This window comes from Eurosta solidaginis, chromosome 1, assembly GCF_040869045.1.
Source record: "Eurosta solidaginis isolate ZX-2024a chromosome 1, ASM4086904v1, whole genome shotgun sequence".
NCBI classification, from domain to species: domain Eukaryota; kingdom Metazoa; phylum Arthropoda; class Insecta; order Diptera; family Tephritidae; genus Eurosta; species Eurosta solidaginis.
Genome location: NC_090319.1, coordinates 3,602,912 through 3,623,496, shown reverse-complemented (window position 1 = coordinate 3,623,496; position 20,585 = coordinate 3,602,912). Strand labels below are relative to the sequence as shown.

General features: G+C 37.3%; 1 protein-coding gene across 2 annotated transcripts in view; it reads left to right on the top strand.

The window, feature by feature from the left end:
• Window positions 1-13,301, top strand: part of LOC137246441 (bifunctional methylenetetrahydrofolate dehydrogenase/cyclohydrolase, mitochondrial-like) — a 95,166-nt gene extending 81,865 nt beyond the window's left edge. For both annotated transcript variants that reach the window (XM_067777563.1, XM_067777558.1), the window contains 2 exons: window positions 5,732-6,519; window positions 12,999-13,301. In XM_067777563.1, coding sequence (XP_067633664.1) covers window positions 5,732-6,519; window positions 12,999-13,141 — 931 coding nt within the window. In that variant the 3' untranslated portion in view covers window positions 13,142-13,301. The remainder of the gene's footprint in view (window positions 1-5,731; window positions 6,520-12,998) is intronic.
• Window positions 13,302-20,585: the final 7,284 nt, after the last annotated feature.

The window sequence follows — 20,585 nt, the reverse complement described above, 5'->3', positions numbered from 1 at the left end:
GTAAAAAAATTTTTTTTTTGGTCCATACGTTTCAGAGATATCGCTAACGCATCTCAAAAAAACCAAGAACGCAGCAATTTGGAAGCACTAAAAGTACTTTTCCTATAACTACAAACGATGAAATTGATTGTAGTCAAATTCATTTTTTTGTAGTTTTTATAGTTACTCCGAAAATATAACACATTGTGCGGAAACCAAGCAATTTAAGTAAATTTGGTTTTTTTGTTTTTGAAATATGTTTTAAATCGTTTGTAGTTTTTCATACGAAAAAAAAATTTTTTTTTTGGTCCACAGGTTTCGGAGATATCGCTAACGCATCTCAAAAAAACCAAGAACGCAGCAATTTGGAAGCACTAAAAGTACTTTTCCTATAACTACAAACGATGAAATTGATTGTAGTGAAATTCATTTTTTTGTAGTTTTTATAGTTACTCCGAAAATATAATACATTGTGCGGAAACCAAGCAATTTAAGTAAATTTGGTTTTGTATCATTGAATATATATGTATGAAAATATGAAACAAATTAGAAATGTACATACATACATATTCAATAATACTCCAAAGTAAAGGCAGATATAAAAAAAACTTGCCGCTTGCTACGTTCTAAAGCGACCAAAGACTTTATGTAAATCCGCGTATACAGATATATATAGCCGTGTTTTTTAACACGCGTATATCCGTTTACGCTTAAACTTTATATTGGCTGCTAAGAGACAAACTATAAATACACCTCTGAAATTTCTGCGCATAAATTTTGTCCTACTAAATTTCAATACGCATTATACTCAGATGTAACTGAAATATGTGTCTTTGTTTCACCCTGTACACTAATTCTATGTATTATATGTGTGTCCACAATTCATCGCAACTGATTCAGCTATATGTTATACCCTATGGCCATCAGAGCGTTGCGTCTCCGCTTTTCGCTACACCCTGTTGCTGTAGCTAGTTGTTTTACCACAGCCGCTAGATGGGTCTCCTAAGCATTATCTAAGCGAAGATAGGCGTTTTTTAACACGCGCAAACGAAACGTATACGCGCGTGTTAAAAAACACGGCTAATATTTACTTGCACATTCAAAAACTTTAATATGCTTGTAATTTAAATCGAGAGAATTATTCAAAGAACCCATTTGCTGTGCAAAAATCATTGTATTCGAATTCCCAATTTTGCAATGTATTATATTTTCGTAGTAACTATAAGAACTACAAAAAAATGAATTTCACTACAATCAATTTCATCGTTTGTAGTTATAGGAAAAGTACTTTTAGTGCTTCCAAATTGCTGCGTTCTTGGTTTTTTTGAGATGCGCTAGCGATATCTCCGAAACCTGTGGACCAAAAAAAAAATTTTTTTTCGTATGAAAAACTACAAACGATTTAAAACGTATTTCAAAAACAAAAGAACCAAATTTACTTAAATTGCTTGGTTTCCGCACAATGTATTATATTTTCGGAGTAACTATAAGAACTACAAAAAAATGAATTTCACTACAATCAATTTCATCGTTTGTAGTTATAGGAAAAGTACTTTTAGTGCTTCCAAATTGCTGCGTTCTTGGTTTTTTTGAGATGCGTTAGCGATATCTCCGAAACGTATGGACCAAAAAAAAAATTTTTTTTCCTATGAAAAACTACAAACGATTTAAAACGTATTTCAGAAAGAAAAAACCCAAATTTGCTTAAATTGCTTGGTTTCCGCACAATGTATTATATTTTCGGAGTAACTATAAGAACTACAAAAAAATGAATTTCACTACAATCAATTTCATCGTTTGTAGTTATAGGAAAAGTACTTTTAGTGCTTCCAAATTGCTGCGTTCTTGGTTTTTTTGAGATGCGTTAGCGATATCTCCGAAACCTGTGGACCAAAAAAAAAATTTTTTTCCTATGAAAAACTGCAAACGATTTAAAACGTATTTCAAAAACAAAAAAAAACCAAATTTACTTAAATTGCTTGGTTTCCGCACAATGTATTATATTTTCGGAGTAACTATAAGAACTACAAAAAAATGAATTTCACTACAATCAATTTCATCGTTTGTAGTTATAGGAAAAGTACTTTTAGTGCTTCCAAATTGCTGCGTTCTTGGTTTTTTTGAGATGCGTTAGCGATATCTCCGAAACCTGTGGACCAAAAAAAAAATTTTTTTTCGTATGAAAAACTACAAACGATTTAAAACGTATTTCAAAAACAAAAGAACCAAATTTACTTAAATTGCTTGGTTTCCGCATAATGTATTATATTTTCGGAGTAACTATAAGAACTACAAAAAAATGAATTTCACTACAATCAATTTCATCGTTTGTAGTTATAGGAAAAGTACTTTTAGTGCTTCCAAATTGCTGCGTTCTTGGTTTTTTTGAGATGCGTTAGCGATATCTCCGAAACGTATGGACCAAAAAAAAAATTTTTTTTCCTATGAAAAACTACAAACGATTTAAAACGTATTTCAGAAAGAAAAAACCCAAATTTGCTTAAATTGCTTGGTTTCCGCACAATGTATTATATTTTCGGAGTAACTATAAGAACTACAAAAAAATGAATTTCACTACAATCAATTTCATCGTTTGTAGTTATAGGAAAAGTACTTTTAGTGCTTCCAAATTGCTGCGTTCTTGGTTTTTTTGAGATGCGTTAGCGATATCTCCGAAACCTGTGGACCAAAAAAAAAATTTTTTTTCCTATGAAAAACTGCAAACGATTTAAAACGTATTTCAAAAACAAAAAAAAAACCAAATTTACTTAAATTGCTTGGTTTCCGCACAATGTATTATATTTTCGGAGTAACTATAAGAACTACAAAAAAATGAATTTCACTACAATCAATTTCATCGTTTGTAGTTATAGGAAAAGTACTTTTAGTGCTTCCAAATTGCTGCGTTCTTGGTTTTTTTGAGATGCGTTAGCGATATCTCCGAAACCTGTGGACCAAAAAAAAAATTTTTTTTCGTATGAAAAACTACAAACGATTTAAAACGTATTTCAAAAAGAAAAAACCCAAATTTCCTTAAATTGCTTGGTTTCCGCACAATGTATTATATTTTCGGAGTAACTATAAAAACTACAAAAAAATGAATTTCACTACAATCAATTTCATCGTTTGTAGTTATAGGAAAAGTACTTTTAGTGCTTCCAAATTGCTGCGTTCTTGGTTTTTTTGAGATGCGTTAGCGATATCTCCGAAACATGTGGACCAAAAAAAATTTTTTTTCCTATGAAAAACTACAAACGATTTAAAACGTATTTCAGAAAGAAAAAACCCAAATTTGCTTAAATTGCTTGGTTTCCGCACAATGTATTATATTTTCGGAGCAACTATAAGAACTACAAAAAAATGAATTTCACTACAATCAATTTCATCGTTTGTAGTTATAGGAAAAGTACTTTTAGTGCTTCCAAATTGCTGCGTTCTTGGTTTTTTTGAGATGCGTTAGCGATATCTCCGAAACCTGTGGACCAAAAAAAAAATTTTTTTCCTATGAAAAACTACAAACGATTTAAAACGTATTTCAGAAAGAAAAAACCCAAATTTGCTTAAATTGCTTGGTTTCCGCACAATGTATTATATTTTCGGAGTAACTATAAGAACTACAAAAAAATGAATTTCACTACAATCAATTTCATCGTTTGTAGTTATAGGAAAAGTACTTTTAGTGCTTCCAAATTGCTGCGTTCTTGGTTTTTTTGAGATGCGTTAGCGATATCTCCGAAACCTGTGGACCAAAAAAAAAATTTTTTTTCGTATGAAAAACTACAAACGATTTAAAACCTATTTCAGAAAGAAAAAACCCAAATTTGCTTAAATTGCTTGGTTTCCGCACAATGTATTATATTTTCGGAGTAACTATAAGAACTACAAAAAAATGAATTTCACTACAATCAATTTCATCGTTTGTAGTTATAGGAAAAGTACTTTTAGTGCTTCCAAATTGCTGCGTTCTTGGTTTTTTTGAGATGCGTTAGCGATATCTCCGAAACCTGTGGACCAAAAAAAAATTTATTTTTCGTATGAAAAACTACAAACGATTTAAAACGTATTTCAAAAAGAAAAAAAACCAAATTTGCTTAAATTGCTTGGTTTCCGCACAATGTATTATATTTTCGGAGTAACTATAAGAACTACAAAAAAATGAATTTCACTACAATCAATTTCATCGTTTGTAGTTATAGGAAAAGTACTTTTAGTGCTTCCAACTTGCTGCGTTCTTGGTTTTTTTGAGATGCGTTAGCGATATCTCCGAAACGTATGGACCAAAAAAAAATTTTTTTTTCCTATGAAAAACTACAAACGGTTTAAAACCTATTTCAGAAAGAAAAAATCCAAATTTGCTTAAATTGCTTGGTTTCCGCACAATGTATTATATTTTCGGAGTAACTATAAAAACTACAAAAAAATGAATTTCACTACAATCAATTTCATCGTTTGTAGTTATAGGAAAAGTACTTTTAGTGCTTCCAAATTGCTGCGTTCTTGGTTTTTTTGAGATGCGTTAGCGATATCTCCGAAACCTGTGGACCAAAAAAAAAAATGTTTTTTCGTATGAAAAACTACAAACGATTTAAAACGTATTTCAAAAACAAAAAAACCAAATTTACTTAAATTGCTTGGTTTCCGCACAATGTATTATATTTTCGGAGTAACTATAAGAACTACAAAAAAACGAATTTCACTACAATCAATTTCATCGTTTGTAGTTATAGGAAAAGTACTTTTAGTGCTTCCAAATTGCTGCGTTCTTGGTTTTTTTGAGATGCGTTAGCGATATCTCCGAAACCTATGGACCAAAAAAAAAAATTTTTTTTCCTATGAAAAACTACAAACGATTTAAAACGTATTTCAAAAACAAAAAAACCAAATTTACTTAAATTGCTTGGTTTCCGCACAATGTATTATATTTTCGGAGTAACTATAAGAACTACAAAAAAATGAATTTTACTACAATCAATTTCATCGTTTGTAGTTATAGGAAAAGTACTTTTAGTGCTTCCAAATTGCTGCGTTCTTGGTTTTTTTGAGATGCGTTAGCGATATCTCCGAAACCTGTGGACCAAAAAAAAAATTTTTTTTCGTATGAAAAACTACAAACGATTTAAAACGTATTTCAAAAAGAAAAAACCCAAATTTCCTTAAATTGCTTGGTTTCCGCACAATGTATTATATTTTCGGAGTAACTATAAAAACTACAAAAAAACGAATTTCACTACAATCAATTTCATCGTTTGTAGTTATAGGAAAAGTACTTTTAGTGCTTCCAAATTGCTGCGTTCTTGGTTTTTTTGAGATGCGTTAGCGATATCTCCGAAACCTGTGGACCAAAAAAAAATTTATTTTTCGTATGAAAAACTACAAACGATTTAAAACGTATTTCAAAAAGAAAAAAACCAAATTTGCTTAAATTGCTTGGTTTCCGCACAATGTATTATATTTTCGGAGTAACTATAAGAACTACAAAAAAATGAATTTCACTACAATCAATTGCATCGTTTGTAGTTATAGAAATCACAAAAAAAATTTGGATTTTTTCAAAGCGGGTTCCAGCGTGATGCAGCTGGTAGCTGGTAGTGTTTTATGTGTATTAACTTTTTTTTTTAATTATCGAATTACAATTTACAAAAACAAATTAGGGACTCGAAAACTACCAAATACCGAGCTTGGTGCGGATACAGCATACTACATACGTACATACATATATCTAAAACGAAATTGAAAATATTTATCTTTCCAGTCATGGGGCGCAAATTATCGACGGCAAAGCCATCGCCGATGAGATGAAGAATGAACTCAGGCAAAAAATTACCCAATATGTCGCATTAGGAAATCGTTCACCTACACTTACAGCAGTTTTGGTCGGCAAAGATCCAGCCAGCCAGACATATGTAAAGAATAAAATGTTGGCTGCTAAGACCGTTGGTATTGTTAGCAACACACTTGAGTTGCCGGAGACAACTACGCAAGATGAGCTTCTAAGTTGTATTAAAAAATTAAATAATGATATAAACATTGATGGTGTATTAGTACAATTACCTGTACCAAATCACATAGATGAACGTACTATATGTAATGCAGTGTCACCATTTAAAGATGTCGATGGCTTTAATGAAGTCAATGTTGGACGTTTAGCACTCGATATGAAAAGTATTATTCCAGCGACAGCGGCAGGAGTATATGAGCTGTTACGGCGGTATAAAATACCAACCTTTGGTAAAAATGTAGTTGTGATTGGACGTTCAAAAAACGTTGGGATGCCCACAGCTATGCTATTACATACGGATGGGCGTCATGAATCTAAAGGTATGGATGCCACAGTAACCATTTGCCATCGTAACACACCGCCAGATCAACTTAAGACATTTTGTCAAGGAGCGGATATAATAGTGACGGCTGTTGGTAAACCGGGTCTTGTGCAAAGTGATATGGTTAAGCCTGGTGCTTGTGTTATTGATGTTGGGATTACACGTTTACCTGCTAAAGAACCGGGAAAAACAAAGCTAGTCGGTGATGTGGACTTCGATGGTAAATAATTATGATTTAATTAAACAAATAATCAACTTACATATGTAGAGGTACTAGGAGAAAGGGGTTCAGAGGGATAGACAGGGATAGATATAAAGATAAGGACAGCGATAATAAGAGCCATGATACAAAAAATGGAGGTAGTTCCATTTACTGTGACGTTAGCCACTTGACTTTTGCGGGGACATTGACAATTTCACCAAAAACAAGCTACCAGATTGAAAAATTGTACGAATTTTTCTAATTTTGATGGATTTCATATTAACGGATACGATAAAATTACTTTCATAGCTATTTTAAATAAAAAAGAAAAAATGATGAGCCGCATGCCTTGGAAATATTACAATACGTAATATCAGTCTAGAAAAGAGGGTTTTTAATAAATTTTTGGAGCTCCCGAAAATTGCTTTGGTGGAAGAAACGTGGTTTGCAGTATACAAAGCAAGGGAATATAGCCTTCTTAAGTGTCCGTACGTTTGCTCAGAACATGTTGACAAAACATACACGTTTGTCAATTGATTGCCCAAAGGAGGTCCTTATAAACCGACATCGCAATTTCTAAAGAGTTTAGCATACTTAAACGCAATATTTATGAAATTTAATGGTTACAAGTCCACATTTTTTATTTAATGTATAATTCAGGCGTAGCGTTGGCTCATCAATCAGATGTCTGTTGGGATGCCCAGGTTTATGGGTATTCAACAGGAACTATTTGGTTAGCATCTCATTTCTCTCCCTGATGGGGAGTATTCTCGCCTCATTATGTAGATGGCGGTTCTGAGAGCAGTGTTTTGGCAGGCCTGTAGCTTCTTCCAGTGGGTAGTTTTTAGGCTTGGCGACCATATAGGGGACGCGTAGCATGCAATCGGGTGGCCAATTGCTTTGTATGTGGTAATGAGCGTTTCTTTGTCTTTTCCCCAAGTACTGCCAGCAAGGGATTTGAGGATTTTATTACGGCTCTGGATTTTCGGTACAATTGCGGCTGCATGCTCACCAAAATGTAGATCCTGATCAAACGTCATACCCAAGATTTTGGGGTGTAGGACAGTCGGTAGCGTAGTGCCATCGACGTGTATGTTCAAAATGATCGACATTTGGGACGTCCATGTTGTAAATAAGGTCGCGGAGGATTTAGTCGGTGATAATGCCAGGTTTCGCGAGGCGAAAAAGCTGGAGAGATCAGGGAGGTAGCCGTTTATTCCGTTGCAAAGCTCATCGATCTGTGGGCCTGGGCCTGTGGCCATTATTGTGCAGTCATCGGCGTAGGAAAGGATAGTAACTCCTTATGGTGGCGAAGGTAGCTTAGATATGTAGAAATTTAACAAAAGTGGAGATAGGACACCACCCTGTGGCACCCCTTGTTTAATTCTTCTTGGTTTTGATATTTGATTTCTAAATTGCACCGATGCCTGCCGACCACCCAGATAATTTGCGGTCCACCTTTTAAGACATGGGGGAAGGGTAGACCCTTCCAGGTCTTGCAGTGCCATGGTTGACCGTATCAAAAGCTTTTGATAGGTCTAGCGCAACGAGTACTGTTCTATGGTGGGGGATTTCATTTAAACCGCAATTTATCTGGGTGCTGATGGCATTTAGCGCGGTGGTGGTGCTATGGAGTTTTCTGAAGCCGTGCTGATGACAGGCTAGCTGCAAATTTGCTTTGAAGTAGGGGAGCAAAATGGCTTCAAGCGTCTTGGCTACTGGCGATAGGAGAGATATCGGGCGATATGACTCCTATGTTAGCTGGTTTCCCAGGCTTTAGTAGCGGGACCACCTTGGCCATTTTCCATTTTTCGGGTATGACAAAGGTGGAAAGAGACAGGTTGAAGACATGTGCTAAATATTTGAAACCCTCTTTCCCTAGGCTTTTAAGCATCGGCATGGCTATGCCGTCTGGTCCCACTGCTTTGAATGGTTTAGCATGACCGATGGCATCCTCAACCTCTTTGGCGGTGAAGGTAATTGGTGACGTGCTGAATTTATGTTTATGTGCGTGTCTGTTGGCCCTCCATCTATCTTTGTCGACCGTAGAATGCATTATATATTGTCGGCAGAAAGCGCTCGCGCATTTTTTCGCATCCGACAGCACTTTGTCGCCAAGGCGATTGAAACTTTTTCATTGTGCCTAGACGTATTCGATAGGGACTTAACGGTGGACCAAAGTTTACTCACACCGGCAGAGAGGTAACAACCGCTTAGGTGCTCCTTCCATTTCGCCCGCTTGTGTTCATCCACAAGGAATCTGATGCGTTGGTTTATATCCCTTATTTGGGGGTCGCCGGGATCGAGCTGTCTTATAAGGTCACGTCCTCTCGCGGCCTCCGCCGGGAAGTGGGCCGAATTTCGGGAATTCTACCGGCGGGAATGAAACGAGCCGAGGCGGATTCAATGACCTTGCGGAAAGCACGCTCCCCTTGGTGGGCATCAGTCGGGATAGGGAGGGCAGCAAGCGGTTGTCTGTAAAGGATTTGTATTCGTCCCACTTTCCTTTTTTTTAAGTTTATGAAAGTGCGTTTTTCTGTAACGATGAATTCGGCGGTACGCTCGAGCGAAATAAGTATAGGCAGGTGGTCGGATGCCAATGTTACCATCGGCTGCCAGTTGACGCAGTTTACGAGTTCTGCGCTCACGATTGAAATATCCGGCGAACTGTGACAGCTTACTACCATACGTGTGGGGGCGTCTCCGTTTATTGTGCAGAACGTCGTTTTTTCTATTTGATCCTCCAACATCTCACCCCTACTGTCCGTCCGCAAGTTTGAATGCCATAGATCGTGATGGGCATTAAAATCGCCTAAGATGATGCGACTGTTGCCAGTGGGTAAGGCGCTGATATTGAGGCGGTATCCACTGGGGCAACAGGTGGCAGGAGGGATGTAAATGCTGATGATTTCTAGGTTTGCTCGCCTGACCGGACAGATAAGCCTTGACGTTCTAAGACACTGTCCTTGCGGCCGATGTCGGGATCAAATATATGATATTGCACAGAGTGGTGTATGATAAACGCGAGGCCGCCTCCATTTCCGCTCTCGCGATCTTTTCTGTGGACATTATATCCAGAACAGGTTTGCAGAGCAGATCTTGCTGTGAGTTTCGTCTCTTGAATCGCAGCAATGCGAATATTGTGCCACTTCATGAAATCGACTATCTCCGTGATCTTCCCAGTTAATCCATTAAATTTTAACTGCAGAATTCTGAAGTGCATAGGCGGAGATGTCGTCAGTCTGGGAGTAAGTGACGGGTGACTACGCCTGGGTTGTGGAAGGCTAGGATGCAACTGCTGTTGTGGCCCTGGGACTGGACGTCCTTGGGTAAGCATTGAGGTACGTGCCCTGGCAACATGGCGCAATGAAACCCGTCGGGGGATTGCCGTCGTGGAGACCAGAACATCTAGGAAAGTGGCACCGACCATGGCAGGAGCTGCATTGGCCGGATGTCCCAAACATATATATTCTGTGCTGGCAAACGGTGCAAAGGGAGGTAGGGAAGGCGCAGACTACGGGACGTCCTAGGGCGTGAACAGCAAGGAGCCACAAAAGTAAGAAGTTACGTGGACGTTTGGTTTTGGGATCTAGCACAGAACAACCTGTCCGATGCAACCATTTCTTACACGAGACACACTGACAAGAGTATGGCCGTCTAAAAAAGATTCTTTTCCGGCAAATGCAGCAAAACCATTTCTCAGGACCGGGGTCAGGAGACGGACCCGGATTGGGTTCGATACCTTCGCGGAGCAAGAGAATATGGAGCAGTCCCGCTGCTGGGAGGATGACAATTTGTGCGAGGGACACAACAAATTACACTGAAATGACAGTCCTTTGTCGGGAAAAATCCCGAGTCGCTCCTGTACATAGAACCGACTGCCTTGGGAAGCGGCTACAGTTTGAGTAGACCGCAGCAGTGAACAACTGGACTGCGGAAGATAAAGTTGCTGCACTGTTCGTGGCATTGAAATGGCCTGCAGCGGAAATCTTACAGACGATTCCAGAGGGCGAACGGAACTGTTGTGAAGCATTGATGGGTGCTCTACAGAGACGATACGGAACTGAGCATAGGAGACAGATATACCAAATGGAGTTACTGAACCGCTTCCAGAGGCCTGGTGAAACATTGCAAGAGTTTGCGTCGGATGTTGAAAGGCTGGCACATTTAGCGAATGCGAACGCACCCGTGGAATACACTGAGTTACATACGCACAGCCAAAGTCAACATTCGCAGAAACGGTAGCACATGCTCTGATTCAGGAAAGAGCGTCGCTTCTGTGAAAGCCAGTTTTCAAAACACGCCGTGTGGAAGTAGAAAGGCCAGAGTGGGTAGATGCAATTTTAGAAGCTTTAAAAGGAACGCATCAGAAGAATAATGGTGCAATCAAATGTTTCAAGTGCGGTAACCCACGTCACATTGCTCGTCATTGCAGCACCAGTCCTGGTGGTTCCAACTTGGGTGGCCGTAGACGTAAAGCTGGAGGAGGTAAGCGAGAGAGAGTCAGATGTAAAGATCGAAAACTTGCCCCAGCTATTGAAGGTCCTGTGATATCTATCTCGCAAATTGGAAGGAACTCGAGCAGTCTTACCGCCAAAAGAAATGTGTATGGCAAGGAGCGTGTACTGACTGTAGATACGGGCGCATCTCATTCCTTAATCCGATCTGACTTGGTCAACAGGAGAGTAAAACCGTTACCTGGAGCAAGGTTGCGTACGGTCACTGGCGAGTATAACCAAGTCCAAGGAGAAGTGATATGTGAAGTCTTAATTGGAAAGGTCACAGTTCTACACAAATTCGTTGTGGCGGAGATCGTTGATGAAGTCATATTGGGAGTGGACTTCTTGGTTGACCATGACATCAAGATCGATATGCAGAGAAGGGTGATGCGTTATGAGAGCCAGGATTTGCCACTTAACTTCAGTTTGGAAAAAGGGTTCAGCAGTAATCGAGTGCTGATGCAAGAGATTCGACAAAAACCACAAAAATCAAAGGCAGCAGATCGGACAAGGGTTGATGGAACGAATGGGCCAAACAAATCGGAACCAAAGGCACCTGCGAGAAAAACACTGGCATTGCCAAACCCTAATGGACGCACTAAAACGACTGAAAGAATTTTCAAGAAAGAATGCAAGGGTGGGTTCAAGCCAGCGCGCACTGCTGTTGTGAAACGTTTGAATGATACTGATTATGTGAAGCCAATCCGTCAAGAGCAAGCTCTACAAAGTAGTACATTGGCCAAACAACAGAGTGCGAGGGAACGATCAAGGATAATGAGTAGTAAGATGAAATGCAGGTACGATGAGAACAATAATTCGGAAGGTTTCTTAGAGGGAGATTTGGTACTGTTATACAACCCTCACCGGCAGAAAGGTGTTCCAGCCAAATTTCTCGGTGCAGTTGGGAAGGCCCGTACAAAATTGTGAAGAAGATCAGTGATACCATCTAACGTATACAAACCATTGGGAAACCACGAAATAGAAGAGTGGTACATGTGGAGCTGCTAGCGGCGTTTAGATCAGGAAATTTGTCTGATCGCGACGATCAGACTTAGGTGCAGAGCAGTGTGACGAGTATTGGCCACACTAAGAGATACTATCATCTCTAAGCCGATGCTAAGCAGTGACTTGTATGACATCAATAAATCAATCATTATGTCTACATATATGTACGTACACGCAGCGGAGAAGAGACGCACAAACACATGCAAATATCTTATCTGAGATGCTCCCAAAAGTAGGCAATTGTAATTGTGCAAGTATCAGTCACGCGCATATGAGAAGCTATAAACGTAGTAATTATATAGCAGATAACTAACTAGTAAATTCTAGAATGGAAGAGGCTAGAAGTATGCAACGAGGAAACCAGACAGTATAAAAGGCAGCAACAGTAGAGGCACGACCCAGCGGGTCAGGGGGTTAGAATATACCCGCGGTAGGTATGCCTGTCGTAAGAGGCGACTAAAAAACCGGATTGGCCTGAAGGTTTAATGTGGCCATATAAATCGTTCCCGAGATGGTCGGGCCAGCACCTTAATGATGCTGTGTTACCGGAGCGTACCGGATCTGTAAACGGCAAAGGACTATCACATCGATCACTCCCTAAACCTTCGGGGAGCAACCGTATCGCTACAACAACAACAACAACAGTAGAGGCACGACATTCAGTTTGATTTAAGCAAGCTATTGGTTGTGAAATATCAGTGTTAATTGTGAAGTTCTTTAATAAAGGCCATTTTGCATTATTAAATATTGGAGTTATTTATTCAAATGTTTAGTGATTCGCACGTTAGCATAAGGTTGCAAATAAGAGGATTTGCAGTAAAATCGTTACAGTATATATATTTGGGATTCATATAATTAAAGAATGACGCGCGGAGAAGAGGGGGTTAACAATTATATGCAAAATCTGACTATGAATATTTCCATATACATATGTATTCGTTATATTTTATTGCTTTTGTATTTACGGATATATTTTTTTTTTTCTTTCCATAGAAGTACGCAAAGTGGCTGGCCATATCACGCCGGTGCCTGGGGGTGTTGGACCAATGACAGTGGCTATGCTAATGAGGAATACCTTCATGGTAGCTAGAAATCTTGCAAAGACAAGACAAGTCAACGATTTATGCAACGACTAAAGTTTAACCCTTTTAATTTATTCGAAAGTGTTTCCATTTGTCATTTTCATTTTGATTAAGTTCCTGTTTTTTAGTTTTGACATAGTGGATATGTTAATATGGACATTATTTTATATATAAATATGTAAAAATATATATTCAATAATTCTTTAAAAAAAGATATGTATGCCTCTAAGTGCATTTTTAGTTCTATCGAAAAAGTTACCGCAGTTCGAAATGGACCCTTCGTAATATACCTATTTTTATATATTATTTAAAAAGTAAACACATATTTTTCTTTTATACATACATACATACATACATAACAGGTGAAAAATATGTAAAAAATAACATCTCGTATTTTTTTCTTATATGTATGTACTATAAAGAAAAATAAACATATCACTAAACTGAGAAAGACAACTATCGTTGGCTTAATTCACAGAGGTCCTAAGCAACAAATATAAAATAATACAGGAGAAGCAAAAACATTTTTTTTCACATTACTACATGCAGAAAATACTTTTTATAAGTGGTGTAACTCCCTTGTTAATGGTTCTGACACTTTAAAAATTTTCCTGGGGTGTGCTTTAGTATGTCATTTAAAAATCTGCGAAAAGCCAGTTAAGAAAAATCGGTTGGTAAATGCATTTGTGAATTAAGCTAACGATATTTCTTTATAGCCACCTGTACCTGCACACAGGGTATTATAACTTTGGTTGGATAACGGTAGTTTGTACAGGTATAAAGAAATCCGGATAGATATAGACGACTTCCATATATCAAAATATCAGTATCGAAATAAAAAATTTTCAATAAGTCATGTCCGTCGTTTAACGCGATAGTTTGAGCAAATATTAAGATATCTTCACCAAATTCGGTATACAGGCTTATCTGGACCTAAAATAGATTGGTGTGGAAAATGAACGAAATCGGAAAATAACCATGCCCACTTTTTCGATATGGAAAATTTAGAATACTGAGATAGTTCAAAAACGAATATCGATAAGCTAATGAAAATTTGTAGAGTGATTGGCATGGCTCAATTGTATGGTTGTCTCATCAGCTGATTTTATTTATTTCATTGGATGGTCGATGGGATTGTCAAAAGGAGATGGCAAACTCAAAATAAAACCGACACATTGGCAAAATTTTCTTACACATACAAAAACTGCTAAGTTTTATGTTTCCATTCCATACCCTTCGCACCAACACCAATACACAGATTTTGATAATTTGAACAGACATATTTTGTTATTGTACAGATGAGCCAACCATATAGTTGAACCATGAGTGATTGGTTTTATGACGCAAAACATGAATTCCATCAACATTTAGAAGAAGAAAATTTGGAAGTTTAACAAGGCGTAAATCAAAAGCCGTTTAAGATATTACATTGATTTTGGCACTGGCACTATCCTTGTCAGATTATATAGACTGAGTGAAGATAATCAAAATCGGTTAAAGACCAAGCCCACTTTTCCTAAAGGTCTAACCCTAACAAAGTTTGCAATAACTTGTTATGGAAACGCATCTACAATGGAAGGCAGTCGGCATGATCTAGTGGTGCACTGTGGCTAGCCATGTCGGCTGGGCGGGGTTCTTGCCAACCCTGCTGTCCTGCGCCATAAACAGAAAAAAAGGTCATATCATGCCTATCAAACAGACAGAAGCGCAGAGAGGACTCAAAACGCTTATAATTTCAAAATAAAACGACATCCGGTAGAACCGTATGTCACGGACAGACCGTTAAACATTCGAAATTAAAAAAAAAAAAAATCAGCTGAAACTGAACCGTCAAATTCAAAACCAAAACCGGGAAATTAAAGTGGAAGCTAACCGTCCAAATTTTATTTATTTAAAATTCAAAATTAAATTCAAAATCGTAACCGCAATTATTGACGAAAGAAACTAAGAAATTTAAACGAAATTTAAAATTAACTGAAACTGAAGAACGAACCCGAAATCAAATTTAACTCAAACTAAAATCAAAAATAACAAGCAAAATTTTAAATGAACTGAAAACAAAAAAAAAAAACTAAAATTCAAATTTAACGATGAAAAAAAAAACTGATATCCCAAACTAATTTGACGAACCGGAAACGACCGGTTACTACGCTGAAATAAAATAGAAAAAAAAGCTGAAAAGGGAAGAAAAAGAAGAAAAGGGCCGAATATATATAAGGGCACCGCGGGTGTTGTTGCGACGCCCGGTATATTACCCCACCCTCAAAAACCATGACCACCGATGCACCTGATTTTCGGTGGCCCCTTACCCTATGTGCCTTCTAAATGTGTATGAACATCAATATTCCCATTATTACAAACAGGCATGCTTAACCAACGAACCGATATCATTTCGTTACGATAATTAACGTTAATAAACGAAACGAAATGACTTTGTTTCGTTTATTAACGTTAAGAACGTCAAATTAACGAAATGATTTTGCTTCGTTTTCTGCCATATCAAAACGAAATCAAATCGTTTATGTTGATTTATTAATTTCAAACTATGCTGGCAAAGCTGATTGATGGCGGAGTCATTAAAGGTGAAAGCATTAGCCAAGCTGATTCCAACTTTTCTCACGAATTTTGACAGTACGAACATTTCTCAGAGTATTTTTGACATTACCACCAACGAATTACCCAAAGAAATTACATAGAGTTTGTGTGTGTATGTCCGCTCGCTGTTACCACCTTACGGCTTCATCATGGCTATAGCATTGCCAGCACAATTCAAACATAAAGTATCACGTTTTTGTTAACGTTCTTAACGTTAACGAAAGCTTTTCATTTCGGTTAAAAACGAGATACAATTTATCTTGATAATTTCTTTATCGATAATATTTCGAAGTGTTTCAACGGAAACGGTGGAAATTTTTTGATAAACGATTAGCTTAACGTTAAGGTGCATCCCTGATTACAAACAACTTTATTTATAATTCATTGTAAGAAAACTTAGTCAAAATGTATCTGGTCATATATCTAATTAATACCAGGCGAACTTCTGAAGCCTAAAACTAACTAATGGTCAATCTTACAAAATCACGATCAAAGATACGGACTTGTTCACCATTGAAAGTTAACTAGGTTTTATATCTTATTCGTATCTCCTGTTAATGGGGATAATAAAAGAACTGAGTCTGTTTTGATATTGCTTTTGTAAGATGATATTCCTTACAAACGTTCTGGCCTAAGACCTTAATTGATTGCAACAATACGTGTATACATGACACGAATGCATTACATCTAGATTTATACTAAGACTCATCCAAGTATTACAAATAAAAATTTACAGCAAAGGAAAGAAATAAAATCTCCTAAACAAATTCCCTTTCTTTATTTTGTTTTTCTCAGCAGCAATAGTCTTACTCTTTGCCGTTTTCAATTTCTTCTTATTATACCTAAAAGCTTGGGAAAAATGATCGCCCACCAATTCAAAAGGCCTGCGTTTCTTTAAATTATTCGAATTAGTTGGATTGTTCAAACTATTCGTTTAGATTCGCTTCGAATAATTCAAAGTACGCATACTCCCACGTAACTTTATTAAAACAATGAACTGGAAAATTTTAATGTAATTAGTGAATCATTAGTATTTTAGGGGTAAGTATTAGTATTTATGGTTATGTATTAGTATTTGTGCGTTAAATGCTACTAATTCTAGTTAAGTGTAGTCGAAACCTGCGTCGGTGTTGTAACTACGAATGGGTAGGTAGGTGGTTTGTTGTGTTTCTATGCATATGAGTGTGTTGTTTCTTGAAGAAAATTCAAAATAGCACACCTTTCATATTTCTTTTTATAATAAAGTTGCTACTAAATTCTAACCAACCTTCGCCTCTTCAATATTGTATTAATTAAAGATCTCTTTGTGGCTCTATTATCTTGGTTACCTTTTCCTACTCTCGTTGTTGTTCCTATCGCTCTTTATAAAGTAGACCGCAGGATTGTTTATTTCAAAAATCCTACTGTTTGTAAGCTAAACGTAGCCCAAAGATGCTGACATGATGATGTGCAAAATATATGTGCCTAATACGCGTGCATGATAATAGGGCTAATAGTTTATTGCTATTCACATACAATGGCAACCCACAACCTTATTTACCTAAATATCTAATCATACATAGTAAGGCTAGGTATGTGTGTTGTATGTTTATAAATCTATTGCGAGCTACTTATATTTTATATATGTATCTATGATGATGTCTTCATTGACCACTCTCTAAGCTATATTATGGACAGGCCCGTCGAGAGGGGGAGGGGATTCAGGGGGCCCGCGATTTAGAGGTACTAAGACATTTTTTTAATTCCGGAGAGTCTTTAGTTGTTCCATGTGCAAATTTTAAGCCGAATTTCAAAAGCAACGAATATTGATAATGATTTTTTGCCTGGGCCTGTGGAGAGAATAAAAACATCAAACGAAAATGTGTTTCTCAGGGGGCCCGCGATTTAGAGGTACTAAGACATTTTTTTTAATTCAGGAGAGTCTTTAGTTGTTCCATGTGCAAATTTTAAGCCGACTTTCAAAAGCAACGAATATTGATAATGATTTTTAGCCTGGGCCTTCGAACAGTGAGGAGACAATAAAAACATCAAACAAAAATGTATGTTTACATGAATCCGAAATCGTAAAGTTTTCGTGGTGACAGTGATGAAGGTTCATATTCAAAAAGTCTTCGAACAATACCACCAACTCTGTATCAAAGTCCAGATTATTTAAACGACTGCGATATCGGTACCGTGAATAATGAGTTTTTGCGATCTGAAGAAGTCAACGAAATAATTCGTCGAGGTAAACAAAACTGTCCTGTTATTTTTCCACGTGATTGTCATGACAAGGCATTTCCTACCTCGTTGTTAAACAGAATCTTACCAAATGAAGTGAGAGTGGAGCGTGACTGGTTAGTGTGGAGTGCCAGTAGCAATACTTTAAATCGACCTAAAATTTGTTCTGCGGATATTCGAAATTGCAGGTGTGGAAGAAGCTATACGATAAACTGCCATCGCACAAAAATACTTAAGATCACATTAAATGTTATATTCAATGGCGATCTTTACAAAAACGAATTCAAAAGGAGGCAAAAATTTATACACTTATCAATGAACAGCTAATCACTGAAACTCAAAAGTGGAAAGAAATTTTATATAGAATTTTGGACAATATTTTATTTTTGGGTATAACAGGCCTAGCTTTCAAAGGCGAAAGTTTATATCTTCGTGAACGAAACAATGGACATTTTTTGGGCATCTAAAATCTCATAAGCCATTATCATCCGATACTTAGAGATCATTAGGAGAAAGTTAAGATTTCGCAACAGCAGCACAAACGTTTACAAGTTCACTATCTTTCGCCAGACATTCAGAACGAATTTATAGAAATTTGTGCAAAGCACGTGAGGGAAAATATATTAGATCAAGGCAAGAAAGCCAAGTATTTTGCTATTATCGTTGATGCTATGCCTGATGCTAGTCACGTTGACTACGTTCATTTTGCGCTAACTCCATTTCAATTCGAAAGCAACAAATTTTACAATTCAAGAACGCTTTTTGGATTCGTGAATTGTTACAAAAAAAATGGTCACAAAATCGCTGATCTAATTTTCCATACTTGATTGAAGATTATCGTGCACAAGGGTACGATAACGGCGCCAATATGAAAGGAGCTTGCAACGGAGCACTACGTCACATTCTCCAAAAAAACTCGAATGCTGATTACTCGCCTTGTGCAACCCACAGTCTCAATTTACGCTGTGTTGATGCTGCAGAATGTTGTACGGCTGCAATTACTTCATTCGGAGTTGTACAAAAATGTTTTACTATTTTCAGCAGCACTCCATAACGATGGGACATCCTCAAAAAAAATTTACCGAGCTCTCTTCATAGTCTTTCAGACAAAAGCCAAATTTGACTGCACAAGCATACGGAGATGCTGTCCTCAATTTGGTTCAAAATACTGACTACCATTAATGAAAGCAACGTGGTCCTCCAAGCTAGAGACGCCACCATAGATGTTGAGGTCCAATATCTAGATGCCTTATTAGCTTCTTGAAGTTGATCAGGAACCAATGGGAAACAATTTTAAACGAATGCAAAACAGTTGCTATTCAATTGAACATCTCGCCAAAGTTTCGGACATTCGAAAGAGGAAGCCCAAAAGACGTTCTGAAGATAATTTAAATGAGATGATTACGGGTGATTCAGAGTCTGATTTTAAAAACAATACATTCCTGGTGATCGTTGCTTCGGTAATCACTGGCATTACTGAACGATTTGCAGCTATGAAAAATTTGAGCGAGACGTTTTCCTTTTTGTGGCAATTTGAAGACATGTATGAAACTACGGTTCGGGCGAGCGCAGCAAAATTTGTCGAAAAATACAAGTCGGACAAAGCTTAAAATACGAAAGAATTCACTTGAAACATATTTACGAAGCAAATTTTGATAAAGGTCTGTCACCATTGGATGACAGTAAGGCGCGATAACATCCGAAGAGATTTTAGGTCGAGCTTCTCTTTCAATTTGCGGCGTGCTCCTCTTGATTTTCCCTACAAATTGGCCGGACGGGACCTACATGTTTTATGCCGACTCCGAACGGCATCTGCAAGGCAGATGAGTTTTCACTGAGAGCTTTTCATGGCAGAAATACACCCGGAGCGCTTGCCAAACACTGCCGAGGGGCGACCCCGCTTAGAAAAATTTTCTTCTAGTTGAAAAATCTTATTTCTAAAATTTTGATGTTGCTTTGCCCGGGGTGTGAACCCAGGGCATACGGTGTGGTAGGCGGAGCACGCTACCATCCAACCACGGCGGCGGCCAGGAATTGTTAATGCCATCTACATATGTTCAAAATCTGTATACAATTTTCCACCACATTAGTGTTGCTTTACGTGTCTTTTGCACTATACCTGTCACTGTAGCTAGTGCAGAACGTTCCTTCAGCGTCCTTTCAAGAATGAAAGACTTTCATAGATCGTGTTCATCTAAAGAGCGAGTTTTAGGACTTGCCACGTTTTGTGTTAAATCCGTTTTGGCAAGAGAGTTAAATTTTGATATTATTATAAAAATTTTGCAACGAAAAAAATCAAGTAAAGCCACTCTTTGATATCCGAACTTTCTATATTGAATAATTAAAATGTATAATCATCATTAAATTTATCAGAAATGTATTAAAATGTTACCAAATAACTAGAAAAGATTATTTGAAACAATATGTTGCTGTTAAAAGAGACTTTTATTTCAAGTTACAATAAAATAGTATAAATAGTAAATATTCTGTGATAATTTTATTGTCAGCTCTTAGTCTAAAAATCATTTAGTTGATGTGGCAAAAAATTTTTTTCATGTAATCCATCAATAATGATTCATGAATAAGACGTCATTAATTCAAGGTAATCAAACGTATTAGTGGATTTTTTATAGAGGGCCCGTAAATTGTTTAGTCCCGGGCCCGGATTTTCTCTCTATGACCC